Genomic DNA, 15,635 nt, shown 5'->3' with positions numbered 1-15,635 from the left:
ACACACACACACACACACACACACACACACACACACACACACACACACACACACACACACACACACACACAAACACACACAGGCTCTCACTCGTTTTTTACAGGTCTCGGAGGAAATGACCTCTAGGCTTCAGAGGGGGGAAAACTCCAAACTCCCAATCAACTCGCTGGCCGAGATTAGCGTTCTCGCCATTCGCACTGATTAGCTGATTAGCACCATTAGGTCTTTCAACCCCACCACCGTAATTAGACTCTCCGAGGAGGCATCCCAACAGCAGCGCGCTGCCAAACATCACAGGGCCAATCATCGCAGGCCCAGGCCCAGGCACACTCCCAGGGCTGCTTCCTTCGCAGGGCATATCTAGAGGCGATTCTAGGGTCAGGTAGGGCCACAAGTCAAAATTCAAAGGAATGAACATTTGAAACAAAATTGCCACTACTGTAGTAAAGTGTGAGTTGTTATTCCTCATAGGAGCTTGGGGGCCCCAAGCAGTTGCCTGCCTAGCCTGGTGACAAGATACGCCTCTGGGCATATCCAAGTGATTAGCCGGGCGATTTTTCACGGCTGATATGAGACGACAATAATGGGATTTGCTTTGGCAATAGTAGTGAAAACAAGGTCATCGTGGTTACGATGTAATATATCAATGGGATGGTGCGAACGAGCTCCGTTCACTGCACTGTGTCTTCTACAGCATCTTTTGGGACGAAATCACAACAGAGGATGTGGTATCGAGTGATCGCATTGACTTTGTGTACTACATTTGAATTGCAAAAATCATTCCCTCTGTTTGACTGGTGATGCTGGTGTTGCAGAGGACCAGGCCAATGTATCAATATGATTACGATGAAAATGACAAAAAAAATCCATGAAAGTAGCTACTTGAAGTAGCTACAAGTGGGCCACAGACAAGATCAGATCTTGAGGTCCACTTCTCAAGGTGAAATTCAATGTATTGGTGTACTGTGTGTATAGATGAATGAAATATACCACTGACATCAGAGTTTCTTTTCTTTTTCATTCTAGACCATCAGAAGTTGGATCGAGAGGCAAGGATCTGTCGATTACTGAAACACCCCAATATCGGTGAGTGCACAATGCTGAAGGAGCTGCTACTTCCTTTTGTACTACACCCATCCATGTACAAATACATGTCTGATAAGTCTTTATTAACCCTGCAAGTGTCTACACATACCGGTATCAGATGTACACGGTCATGGTTTGCAACAATAGCCTGCAAGCTTTCAATAGCTTTCAAAGTTTCATTGAGATGTAATGTCAGTACCTACACCACAGCTTTGAAAGGAGACACTTAGAATGTACCTCTTTCATTGAGGTTCATCAAAATGATTTAGATAGCTTCTAGATTTCCCTAGAGCCCAAAATTGAAACGTCAAGTCTTAATCGTTATCTGAAAATGTGTTAATGCGATAAAGTGATGAAGTGTCAATGTATTCTCCTAAGAGTTTAGTTGGAAGAATGGCAGTTGACACTTGTGAACGTATTCACTTCCAAAAAACAGTGGTGAAAATCTGACCCCATTACCAGAGTGTTGTGTGGGTGACGTCGAAGTCTTACGTACATGCTGGATGACGTCATGATTTTGAGCACGAGTCGGGTGTGTGTAATGTACTGATTAACAGGCTGTGGGGCACTTTTCTTAGCTCACTGCGTCTTTAATAATGCACACACGCCTCGGTAGCACAGACAAGGTTGTTGCATTATTAATCTGAGAAATTCACACTCTTTTTACTGTGTGTGTGGAGGGGAAACCTGTCTCTGGTGGATGATCTTTGCCCAAAGAAGGGTTACGTTGAGTGTGTTGTTGAAAGAGCCAGGAAAAGAGACCAGATGTGGCAGATCTTTGAGATGTTCACAGTTAAACTCAGAGGACAGAAAGTGAGAGCAAAAAAACAAGTTGAAACAGAGAAATGGCCCTTGAACAGAGTATGACAACTCTGAGGGCTGTTAAAATCCCCATTTCGTAAAACAATCTGTATCAGCAACAAAAGAGTGTGCAGCCTTCTTCATGTTTTGGGCTGTTTAAATCCTTGCCTGAATAAGTTTTACCTTTTCATATGCGTAGTAGGAAAGGAGGAATTTGACCCAGTGGCATCAGGACATTTAGCTGTGTTCACACGTACAAATTCTCGAGGGATTCCATCAGTGATTTGACTTGAGCTCAGCCTCAGCAGATTGATGTGGAAAGCATAAGCGTTGCCCCTGCTAATACACAAATGGCTTATATAGGGGTTCTCATTGTAAACATGTCCGTATCACCATGCCAGATGCACCAGAGACATACTTACAATTTATCCATTTTATGATGCTGTGTAAATCTCAAGGTCTTTTTAGAGGGCGGGCCCCTCAGAAATGATGCTTCCCTCAGGGGTTATACACAGTACGTCAAAGGATCCCTTCATCGCAAGAAGTGTTTTCAAGTGTTCTCTAGTGGTCTTCCGAATGACGTCTGTGCATTTGAAAACATGGTCCAAAAGCCGAGAAGGATGACCATAAAACTTTTTTTTTAGATTAGTTAAGTGAGATAGGATTGCAGTTTGTGAAACTGGATTGAGGCTTGCGATTGAGGCTTCTTGGGTTAGAGTTGGAAAATGTGTGTTTATTTTGCTCCAGAGACTTGTTTGGATGTGTGCAAGATGCTGCTATATTCCTTCCTGTTATTTGTTCTTGGTGAATTAGCACTACCCCCAACAGTATTTGTTGGCTAGGCTATCTGACATACAGGGTGCGATTTGTACATGATTTTAATCTTGGTTTAATGTTACTCCATTTATCTTGCTTAAAATCTTGCAAATATCCTTCTTTTCTGTTTTTTCAACTAATCGAATGCTGATGAAATAATATATTATTACAGAACACTGCAAAGGCCTGTAGATGTAGTCTGTGTATTGACAAGCCAGTATGGGGCAGAATATGGAGTTCGATTACTATAGTTAGCACGCTATCTCAAAAAAACATCTCAATGACAGGAAAAGCGGCTAAGAGGAAATTCTATAATAATGAAATAAACAAAAAAGGCCATTCCAAACAGTATAAGCAAATACATTTCATATCCTGGCCATTGTTGATTTGTGTTTTTCTTGATTAATGGTTGTGTTATTCTACGGGCATCGCTCGTACTTGAGTGATTTAAAGCAAGAAGAGTTGAAGCGAGGCCACAGAGGCCTGTGGCTATTTGTGCTTAATGAAGCCATGCTAGCAGTACACACCCTGGCCTTGATCTAGCGGCTAATGTTGTCGGTTACTGGAAGTCAGAACCCTCTCGCCCTGTGCCATGAGATCTTTCGCTGTGGGGCCTCGCTGTCTGTGTCTTTTTAAATTCCGGCTTTAATGTAATCTCCCAGGCTTACATGGACGCCGCTACCCTGCCAATTGAGTAACGGCAAAGTTTATTTTACATTCTCTCATGAGGGTGCTGCGGGTGTGCGTTTGCTCTGGTTCAAGAAAAGAAGAGACACACACTAACTGTCTTGAGAGACATAAAACAACACAGCTTCACACTGTCATTAGTGCTGGTGGTCTTGTGGCTGAAGTTCAACACTTGTGTAATTGTGCTGCTCTGTTTTCAGGTCTACGTCCCTCTATCTCTCTCTCTCTCTATCCCTCTATCTATCTCTCTCTCTATCCGGAGGCTTGATCTGTCTTGTCTTCGTAGCCTGCTTAGAGAGGGGGGTGGGGGTGTGCCGCCACTTCCTTTTGTTTGCTCTGTCAGCGACGGTCTCTCTCTGCACCAACTGATGCTATTTAATTGTCGTATAGCCAATGCTGTCCTGTCCTCCCACGCCCCCACAAGGTACTCAGAGGGGACCAACAAGTCCGATGATTTGGCCCAGAGCCCGTGGGTGCAGGTGTGAGCTGCCAAGAGAGCGTGGCTGCCAGATTTTTCTTTTGCGGGTTCATTTGGAGAAAACTGCATGTCAATGAGGTTGGCATGATGCACACAGGCAACAGTTTGTGATTAAAAAAAAAAAAAAAAGCCCCACATTTCCCTTTTTTGTCAGGGTTGTGTTTGGTCACTAAAAGTGACAGTTTTGTTCTTCTCAAGGACAATTTGATGAAAAATTGTATTAAACTGCTTGCTTGCACTGTGTCTGGGTTGCTAATGCATAGCAACAGCCATGCTTTTAATAGATCTGGAAACCATGCCACAGTATTCTCAACTGCACATCACAGGAAATCTTAATCAAAGTCTTGATGAATATGAAAGGTACAGTTGGCACATCTAACATACTGTATGACATACGGTATGCATGTAAAACATACCATTTGGAATGTCTGTGGTTGGTATATGATCAGCATTTGGTAGGCTTACACAGTATACTATATGTGTGTATAGGCATTGCTTTGATGAGTTATATGCTAAATGTCATGCCTATAGGGGTGGGCGGTAACCGCGGTATAATATCGTGTGCGGTATTTTTTCATCAATGATAGAGATTTTGTGTCATACCGTCTACCGCAATAGCGCATTGCGTCCTGCACACTCGCAGAGGAATAACAGCAGCACAGGCATTTCATTAAAAACTACTCAATACAAAATGTGTAATGTAGGCTACAATTGTTTGCAATTGTATGTTATGCCAAAACATTTCAATTCTGGAGTGTAAATTTACTTTTAAGGCTGTAAAAGTTTAAAAATGTGTTTTCAAATGATTTGAATGACAAGAATTCCCACATAGATAAAACAACGTCTGACCAGTCATTTAAAAAAATAAAATGCAAAAAGTGGTCTTTTGGTCATTTAGCCACAAAACGCTTAATTTTTTCATATTATACACAATGTACAATACCGTGATATATACCGTGATATATACCGTGGCTAAAATTATACCGAGGTATACATTTTTGGCCATACCGCCCACCCCTACATGCCTATCATTAGTATGTGACTGTATGCACGGCTGCACGTTATATAATGTAAGCTTATGTACTTGGATTTGTTACACTTAGTGAATAATGTTTTTTTTGTGAGTTTCTGTAGTTGTGTGCCTCATGTGCCATATCTGTATTTGATGGACTGGAAATTCAAGTGACTTTTGGCAGTGGTGTTGGGTCACTAGTTCAAGGAAAACCCAGAATGTTTTTGCGCCACTGCTACTCAGCCAAGAAAGTGTTAGCAAACATTGTCCCGTATCGATGCTTGTTTACGCTTGTTTACATGGATGAGCTTTTTGTTGGTAGACAATATCAGCATCGCCTTGCTGGAGGAGATTCCACCCAGCCGACTCCCCTGTTATGAGTCTATGGAGTAAGTGGAGGCAGGGCCACTGACAGCTTTGGCTGGGCCAGGGACAAAGTGATCTGAAAGGGCCCCCCTTCTTTATTACACTGTAATAATGACCCAATTCTGTGCCCCTCTTCTCCCTGAGCCCGGGACAACGGACCCCTTTGCCCCCTGTTGGCTTCCCTGTGTGGAGGATGCATGCAGAGGCAGGGAAGCCAGTGGTATGATGCTGGCTGCCGCATGTTGAGTGACTGACTGTACTTCCCTGCTGATAATTGATGCAGCTGAGAGCAGCTAGTCAGACGTGACAGAAAGCCTGTCATGTTGCGCGCAGCCACAAAGGAAACAAACACTCGCTCAGCCAGCCAAGGCAACCAGTCAGGCTAATCTGAGGGAAATGCATTCCTGCAGATGGATATTGACAGACAGCAGGCGTGGCAGATAACAGCTTTGAAGTACTAGAAAAGCATTTGCAAGCAATGCATGTACTTGAAATAAACAACCAAAATATATATTCACCATGCAGGCAGTGGGGAAAGTGATGCATTAATATAACATAACTTTTATTTGATGGTTACTCGTCTAATGAAAGGTTCTCATTGTGCTTATTTTAGATGTAATACACATTGTTTTAATAAGCAATGTTAATACGGTATTTTATGTACACTATATGATGGTTTTCCCTTTTCACCACTTCACTTCACTTCACCAGATGGGTGTGATGGTCTCTATGAAATTTTGACTTCAATCTCGTGTAATGGATGCCCAACTAGCAGAGTTTGGCGATAGTAAACCTTCTTCCTGAATCCTCATACAGATTCAATGGCTCTGAGCGCTACAGTCTAGAGCTTCAGCTCATATCTGTGCTCCGCCACTCCCACACTGCCAGGGTTGGTTTAATTTGGAGGTCACACGTTAGAGTCATGAGTGTCGGACTGCACATGAAGACCTCGGTTACACTTGCTTTTGGCTTAACGCCACCATGTAATTAAGTTATGTGTTCCAAGGCGGCACTTTAAACTGGTTTGGCTTTCCATTCTATAAACGGTTTTAATTGAAAATGTGGTTTTAAAGCTTAGTATCCTTGTAGACTCACCATTTACGCAACTTCTGTACATGACCTATGTTAATTAACGCCTTACAATAATGATGAAATCACACAACTTTCTGAACTCAGTGTCGGCCGGGTAGCCCCATAATGCATGTCGTTCCACCAGTGGAACGCTGTAGTTATTAAAAAGTTAACTACCTTAGTACTACACTACTATGACATAACACAGGGCCTTAGTAATGCCCTACGACTTAGTGACGTAATGCACTATGACTTAAAACGCCATGTCTTAACGGGTTCAGATGATGCCATTTCAGGTCTACCGGTATATGTTTTGCCTCCAGCTTTGTTCAAATATACTGTCAGTTTAAGGCAGCTGATGTACAGCGGGATTTGTTGCTTTGTTTGCTTTTGTTTTTTCATGTGTGTATTTTTCAGCTCCAGCGGAAGTTGGCAAATGTGATTTTGCAGCTCTAATTGCTGTGAAAAAGACAGAGAATAATGGTCTGAAACTCGCTCTGGCAGTTATGTAATTTTTTTTCACTGGTTGCTATGCATTTGGCTGTGGCAAGTTAGAGCTATCTAAACAGCAGCTCTCCTCTCTTGCTCTCTCCAATCCCAGCACCCACACACAGACAAGCATGAGTCCTCTCTCCTTTCTCCTTTCTCTGACTCTATCTCTTCCTCTCCCTCTGTCTCCCTCCCCCTCTTCCTTTCTCTACACCTCTCTCTCTCTCTCTCTCTTTCTCTCTTTCCATCCCTTCCCCTCTTCCCACACCTCCACCCCCCCGCTCTTCTCCCATCTCTCTGAGTGCACACCCACACCCACATGCGAGCGCATCATAACACTTTTGCATGGCGGGAAGAGGCGGACGCTGGTGGGCTAAATTGTGCAAAGGCTTATCTGTTCTCTTGCAGCACAGATACCGCGAGCAGATAAAATATGTCTCTCTGCATTCACAAACCCAGCGTGTCCGTGCAACTGGTTGTTTTGCACAAAACTGTTAAAAAAAAGGTCTGTCTGGAGAAACGCCACCATGGAATCTGAATAATACTACTACGTTGTCTAGGATAGGAGAAGTATTGTCAGTACATAAAAGTGTCTTTTGGATGTTTTTCTTTTTCATTTTAACAATGAACATAATGGCCTAACAGAAACCCACCTGTCTCCCACCCCCAACCCCCCTCCCTTCTTTTCCCTCCACAGTGCGTCTCCATGACAGCATCTCAGAGGAGGGACATCATTACCTGATATTTGACCTGTGAGTTCCAATGCCTTACAACACAGATATTGTATATTACTACATTATTGCATATATACTATAGCAGCCTATTAACTCTTTTAGGAGGACAGATTTTTCTCAGAAGTTCTACTGTTGTACTCTAATATTCTACAGCTCCCATAGAAGCCAGTGTTATGAATCCTGCCGAATGTTCACAGTGAGAACTCAACATTTTCCCATAGTTCTGATCAAATATATGTGATGGCACACTTGAAAGGTTTAATGGGATCTCTTAAGTTCCATGAGTTGAATAATATCCCTGTTTTGAGGAATATTGATAAAAGAGTTTTGCTTGATATCAGTTAACATGTTTTGAAAACTTGAATGCTTGAAATCTTAAAAAAGCACTAAAGTAGAATTACAATCATACTGATGAAAAATTTCCATATCTCAAATGTCACTACTTTGATCACAAATGTCTTTCACCATCAAAGTGATTCACATTTGTCATCTGTTTTTTGTGTGCTTTTGCTTCAAAACGTATTATTTTTGCCTTTGAGTTGGAAAAACGTGTTTACAAAGACCTCTCAAATCTCAGATGAAAAAGGAAACTCAGCAGGAGATGAAAGTGCTGAGAGACAGAACAGAGCAGATAGAGAGAAAACAGCACTCGCTCTTAAGGTCACCTCATGTACACTGAACCAGCACAAGGCGAGCACTCCACCATCGCACGTGTACATCCACTCATCTACACCCACACCCACACAATAACACACACATATATGGTCGACGCACACAGACAACTAGAACACATAGTAATGTGTGGTTGTCAAATGATCACTCAACCAACAGCCCAGTCAGGGGTGAACAGCCAATGAACTGAATAGACAATGACTGACACAGGAAGAGCTGACGCCTGTCTCATATGCCAGTCAAGTAAAGCGGGTGCTTGTGTGCGTGTGTGTGTGTGTGTGCGTGTGTCCACTAGGGTGACAGGTGGAGAGCTCTTTGAGGACATCGTGGCTCGTGAGTACTACAGTGAAGCTGATGCAAGGTAAGAGGATGAAGGCTAATGAGTTCCGGGCATCACTCACTCAGTGGCTCCATTCCAGTATCCACACTCCAGTCCTCTACTTGTGCTTATGGCCTTGTGCTTTGCTCCCGTCTCCGAGGAGAAAACCATGAAGTTTCTCCGCTGTCAGCCTAGGCACATCAACTTTTGGGGGACGTTTCTACATTCCCCATCTACCCCCATTGCAAATGAGAAAATGACCTTTGAATTGCACTTTTGTGTAGATATTGGATTAAACTTCTATCGTCAATGATGCCTTGTGACATTGTCGCAAGGCCAAGCAGAAGAGTTGACGCGAATTTGGATGATAGAATGGACCCAGTCAGTCAGTATGCCAGTCAGGCATATAATAGTGGCCATCAGGGTCAGTCTTCAGATATGGTTTGGGTTCTTGAAGCAAGGCTTTGAACCAGTTAGTGTTTAGAAAAAAGAAAAACTTTAGCCATTTTTCCTGGAACTCTGGATTGGGAAAGCCATTACTAGGGTGGAACCCAAAAGCAGAAATGTTAAAAAATGCAAACCAATCAGCAACAAGTTCTGGTTCAAAACGCTGCCCTTAAGTACAGTACAGTGAAAGATTGGGACACATATGCAGTATGTCCAGGCGTTGAAATATTTTGGAGATTTTCATTTATATGTTGGGGTACAATGGTAATAAAATAGACTGGTTTCAGCTGTCTAGACCTTCATCAGGGAGTTGAAATTAGGAGTGTGATTTCTCATGCTTGGTGGTCAATATTCAAATGTATGCATTTCTTTATAATTGTCCATGTAAACTTGTAATTGTTAATGTAAACAAGCATATCACAAAACTTTTTTTTACTGTTAACCTGATGTAAAGTCAAGTAGGAGCAGTTTACCATCGATTGTGTATAGTTGGGGTAAGCCTGTATAACAATCAATCTCTTCCTTCATCACAGGAAACACAAACACACTCTAACTTACTTGTGTGCCTTATGTAACCGTAAAACGGATGAGAAAGTTGGCTTGCCACCACACCAGTATCAACATCTGTATCAGTTACCATGGCACCCTCCCATCAGCCTCCTACAGTAGCTCTACACAGTAAACACCACCTGTAACGCCGCATTATGTAATAACGGTGCAATATGTAATAATGTAACAAATTATTACATAATGCGGTGACAATTGCCGCATTGTGTAATAATTTACGCATTTCGTAATAAATTTCTTGAACGCATTTCGTAATAACTTTTTTCTCATCTTGTAATAAATTATTACAAAATGCGAAATTTATTACGGAATGCGGCCGCAGCTTTTTTTTTGATGGAAATGTAATAACATGGTGCATTATGTAATAATCTATATGGATATGTTTTTTTCTGCACTTGGATTCAGTAGGCACCGCGCACACATAGTCTCAGTGACATGGTAGTCACTGCCCTCTCTCTCTCTCATTCTTCTCAGTTCTCAAACTGCTCGAGAGTCGTGAATGATGCGGTTAAAACCGTTAAGAAATCATTTCACAAGTTGTTGCGTGCAACGAGACTTTCTGCTACATTACACCAATTTACAGCGAGATTAAATAGGCCAGGTCTAAACACTTCACGAGGTGGTGAAAACTTGTCTTGCACGTGGGTCTGTCTCAGGGCGCGGATCTCGTAAGCGCAGGAGAAACCTGTGCAGTTGTGGTCCTCGGTGCGAGTGGGCTATCCACTACTACACAGTAACCACATAATGATGAGAGAGAGAGAGAGAGAGAGAGAGAGAGAGAGAGAGAGAGAGAGAGAGAGAGAGAGAGAGAGAGAGAGTGTGTGTGTGTGTCCGCTGACGCACTGAGACAAACCTGGCCCATATTGATCTTTAAGGGTAACGTTTAGGTGAAATTTATAACTGAATATATACTGGATGTTGTCAGGAGAGGTGTTTTGAAACATATATGTGAAATTCACAGTCTATAACAAAGCCAAACTGCAATTTTGTTTATGAAAATGTAGGCCTATCATTTTACAGCTACTTCTGAAGTATTGGGCTCCTCGCTGGCAGAGCCTCTATGACGTAGATAGAGGGAGTCCAACTAAAATACTGGCTCAGCTCTCGCTTGTGGATGTAGGCTTACCAACCATTTTGGTTGTAGTAGAGAGGCTGGGAAAAGTGGACAGTTATATTGTATGTGGGCTATTGAAAATGGTCTATTACTGTGTTTGTGCATTGTGTATTAAAAAAGACAGATCAGCGGGTCTATTGGTTTATCTAGAATATGAAACTGTTCTGGGTCTCCGCGCTGTCTGTGGCCATGCGTAATTTGCGATTATAAACAGGGGGGCGATATCTAGGCCTATCTCTCCTTTGCTTTCACATGAGAGATGCATTTCATAGGCAAATCTAAAACAGTCTCAAAGTAGACCATTACATAGGCTACTTAGAAATAGCGACTACTTTAATATTTTTCCCAAAAACGGCATTTGCCGTGGAGTAAAGACATGCCTGCCGCTTAAATTGACTTGCGCCCTCTGTCCATGGTGCTGAAACCGTTGCACTACTCTTATGTGAAGCGCGTTATAGTTTCACGAGGGGATTGGCTTACAGGCTACAAAAAGACTAAACTATACAATAGGCTATGGTTGAAGGCCCTACCCTTTGCCGACAATGATGAGAAATAATATGGTCACTCACTGTGAGTGGCATGGCGTCAAACGTTTCCTACTCGGTGCAAAACAATGACTCATAGCACCCGAGAAAAATGCCATGTTGTAAAAATGGCATATAGCCTATTTTCAATTTCAGTTCACTGCTCAGTAGGCCTATTACATGAAACTTCAATAAAGCTCATCCACATGCACGTCACAAAACAATAAACCAGGCGGCGGGACTTTCGATTATATTCCCTCCAAAAATGTCCGCATGTCACAAAAAACAGTTATTTGCATTGTCCGTAATTATACCGAACTAAAAAAGTATTCCCGTAGGCTAGAAGAAATCAAGTCTTCAGCTGCTATAATCCTCGTTACAAAACTGAAACAAAAATGCCAGCACAAATATTACCTAGGCTATATAGCCTACCTATTTTTGCATTGTGAGCTGTCCACGTGTGTGGTGCTAGGGGCGAAATGTGCACTGGCAGCACTCGTCGTTGAGTTTGGGAGATGTCTTTAGTGGGAGTAGGCCTATTTGAATGTGTAAAACACGTTGGACATGCTGGACATTTTCAGTAGGCTATGCTTGGGGAAGTAGATCGATTATTATTTGCATGCGTCTTGCATCAGCATGCCAACGTTGGGCTATTTGCCAAACTAACGTTGACGTGGTCCTGACATTTTGCTGAATAGCATAATATCTCTACAAAATCGGGAGTAAATTGAATTGAATTGAAGTCTCCCAACATGTCTTGCCAATCCATGAGGATACGGAAAATCTAGCACACCACACGCGGAGAAAGCGTTCCTTTGATAGAGAGGATACCTGCGTCTTTGTAAAGTGCTGCGCGCACGTTTGATGTTTTACAAATTACGGGGATAAACATGCCAGGTCCAAATTACTAACAGGAAAAGAGGGACGATGACAAAGGGGATGAATCGCCAGGAAGACAGGGATGATCTTTCTCGCAGAGCAATGTTGTCTGCAAGAGCGAGTCTCGCCTGGTTTTGTGTAGGCTAGGGTTACGACACGCAATCCACCGCTGGACCAGCTGGCTATCAGCAATCACCGCAAGAATCAAACCTGTTTGTTTCAAATCCTGGTCATCCCTCGTGAGTGTAGGCTACTGCATATAGGTTAGTTAAAACATTGCTACGACCCAATTTGGCACACTGTCCACTCCATGCGCAAAAGACACAACGTCGGAAGGGATTCGGTTACTGACAGAGGTACGAAGCAGTCCTCAACTTCAGAAAAAAAGATGGAAATGTGGATACTATGTGGGCCTGGAGAAAGAGGTTCACTCTCTCCAGCAGTTCAAAACCACCGTGTCAGGTTATGCTTCGGAAGCATATCGGGTTTTTTTTTCCGACAAAAACGAAGCGCCATAAAGTCACAGTCAAGTTTCTAGGCTATAGGCCAGTACAGCAGCGTTAATAAACTCCAAAAAAGTCATGTGACATACCCTAATAATGACAATCTTACTGTGCAAACGTGGGGATTGGGGCAATAAAAACAGTCGGTGGTGGTGGTAGTGCGCGATAGCTCTGTGATGGGGAGGGGGATTCTTTTGGCTACACCTAGCCTACTCAACTCAGGACTCTGGATCCAACCGAGAATCTCCACAATGAGGGAAACACATCGAAAACATAAAATTAAATATGCTATATGCACAAATAGAGTTTATATCAATCAGATATTCTATTAGGTTAACAATGTTATTTTGAAACCTAATGAAGTGCCACATAATAACGGTCTGGCACACCCTCATGGCGCTGCTGCAGCGCATTGACATGGAGGAAACCTACAAAAAAAATATGATTATTATTTTAAATAATAAAACGGTTCAGACGGTATCTGGTGGATACTGCCACTGTTTAAGGCCATTTAACTTGTTGAAATTTAGCCTATAGGTCTGGAAAGGTGTTACAATATTAGAATCTGGCCTATTCTCTGCAGTGCTTAATATGTCTGTAGAACGCGGCGACTCCCTCTATCTACGTCGGATTCTAAATGTTTGTTTAAAAGAAGCCGCCGTTATTTTTGCCAAGGTTTTCTGAAAATGTTGTTTATGCAATAATTCGGTATTTTGACATATATCACATCTAAATTGATGTATTGAGGTTCTTAAAATGAGACTTGGTGGTGTTTAACCTGCAATCAATTACTCAATATGGGCCAGGTTTGTCTCCGTGCGTCAGCGGACACACACACACGCGCACACGCACACGCACACGCACACACACACACACACACACACACACACACACACTCTCTCTCTCTCTCTCTCTCTCTCTCTCTCTCTCTCTCTCTCTCTCTCTCTCTCTCTCTCTCTCTCATCATTATGTGGTTACTGTGTATAGTAGTGGATAGCCCACTCGCACAGAGGACCAGAACTGCACAGGTTTCTCCTGCGCTTACGAGATCCGCGCCCTGAGACAGACCCACGTGCAAGACAAGTTTTCACCACCTCGTGAAGTGTTTAGACCTGGCCTATTTAATCTCGCTGTAAATTGGTGTAATGTAGCAGAAAGTCTCGTTGCACGCAACAACTTGTGAAATGATTTCTTAACGGTTTTAACCGCATCATTCACGACTCTCGAGCAGTTTGAGAACTGAGAAGAATGAGAGAGAGAGAGGGCAGTGACTACCATGTCACTGAGACTATGTGTGTGCGGTGCCTACTGAATCCAAGTGCAGAAAAAACATATCTATATAGATTATTACATAATGCACCATGTTATTACATTTCCTTCAAAAAAAAAAGTTGCGGCCGCATTCCGTAATAAATTTCGCATTTTGTAATAATTTATTACAAGATGAGAAAAAAGTTATTACGAAATGCGTTCAAGAAATTTATTACGAAATGCGTAAATTATTACACAATGCGGCAATTGTCACCGCATTATGTAATAATTTGTTACATTATTACATATTGCACCGTTATTACATAATGCGGCGTTACACCACCGCTTCAATTCCGCACTAACAAAACACTATGAATGATAAATTTGACTCTAGTAGTGTTGAATTAACACAACAAAACTCACTTTGCATATTCTTTTCTCTGGGGTGCAAAGACTGACAGCACGTGCTATCAGCTAATTAGTCGGTTTCCCCCAGCCAAGGTGCGCAATTTGCTCTCTCACAGTTCCCCTGTCACTGCATGGCAGGCTCACGTTACCAAATTGCATTCCTGAGCACCTAAACAGTGGCAGACAGTTGTGCCGTCCGTAAATAACAATAAGGTGCCGGTGATCAGAGTTAATTGACATTTGCATGTCGTTCTCAGCCACTCAGTCATTTCGTTTTATAGAATTATAGTAGCACACTAGCTTGCGCGCACGCACGCACGCACGCACGCACGCACACACACACACACACAGAGTTCCACAAATGATCATGTTGTCTTCTGTCCCTGTGCAGTCATTGTATCCAGCAGATCTTGGAGGCTGTGCTGCACTGCCATCAGATGGGAGTTGTTCACAGAGACCTCAAGGTAAATATCAACTACCGGTACTCTAATCTACATAGCCCATCTACCTAAGCTTGGCCTTGCCATCCGTAAACTCCCTTCAATTTACATTTCCTCATGGACGTGGACAACTTTACATAGCCTCATACGCAAAACACTAATACAAAAACACTGTTTGTCCATTTAGTCTATTCAGATCAGTGTATGTTTACTCTACATACCCATACCCATCTACCCTTGACTGGCCTTGCCATCCGCGAGCTCCAGTACATTTACATTTCTCTCCAAGTTACGTCTGAGCCGGATCTTCTGGGAAGAGATTATTCTTATTGCCAGACAACAACAGTTTCCCCTTTTTTAAATTATGATGAGCAAGGTACAAACCCCAACTCCGGTGAAGTTGTGACCTTTGATTAACTGTGAATAAAATCAAACTGCTATCATTTTCAAAACATTCAATCCATTCATTAGATGGAGAATAGTGAAAGGACAACATATTAAGTGTTAAAACCAAGAAAAATATTGTTTTGGGGGACATATGTACTCATTTCTAATTTGATAACTGCAACATGTCTCAAATAAGTTGTATTGATGGACAATATGAGTGTCCAGGTATAAGACCATCACAGAGAGGCTGAGTCACTCAGAAATAAAGATGCAGAGGAAATAATTACCATAGTTATTACATACATTTTTGAATTCACTTTGATTTACCATGATTGACATATTTTTGTCAAGACATATTTTTGTCATTAAAATCATGGTATAGGTTCATGACATCATGAAATATATATTGGCTGTAGTCTCACTCTAGCATTCCAAGGATTACAGCTTTTGAAAATGTACCATATTAAGAATGCTTCATGTGTGCAAATGATAGAGGGGTTTAACATTCTCCTATGCACCCGAGCTCACTAGAAACTGTCCTTTGCTTGCAGAAGTTGCAGAAGTCAATAATAAAAAAAAAGTCT

At 42.2% G+C, this 15,635-nt stretch overlaps 1 protein-coding gene across 1 annotated transcript in view; it reads left to right on the top strand.

Moving 5' to 3' along the window:
• Positions 1 to 15,635, top strand: part of camk2a (calcium/calmodulin-dependent protein kinase II alpha) — a 75,337-nt gene that overhangs the window by 15,170 nt on the left and 44,532 nt on the right. Inside the window, exons 3-6 of the mRNA XM_063203844.1 lie at positions 1,027 to 1,086; positions 7,504 to 7,558; positions 8,508 to 8,573; positions 14,616 to 14,688. Of these exons, the coding sequence (XP_063059914.1) occupies positions 1,027 to 1,086; positions 7,504 to 7,558; positions 8,508 to 8,573; positions 14,616 to 14,688 (254 nt within the window). The remainder of the gene's footprint in view (positions 1 to 1,026; positions 1,087 to 7,503; positions 7,559 to 8,507; positions 8,574 to 14,615; positions 14,689 to 15,635) is intronic.

This window comes from Engraulis encrasicolus, chromosome 7 (genome assembly GCF_034702125.1).
Source record: "Engraulis encrasicolus isolate BLACKSEA-1 chromosome 7, IST_EnEncr_1.0, whole genome shotgun sequence".
In the NCBI taxonomy this organism is placed as follows: Eukaryota; Metazoa; Chordata; class Actinopteri; order Clupeiformes; family Engraulidae; genus Engraulis; species Engraulis encrasicolus.
This window is presented reverse-complemented; position numbering and strand designations above follow the sequence as displayed.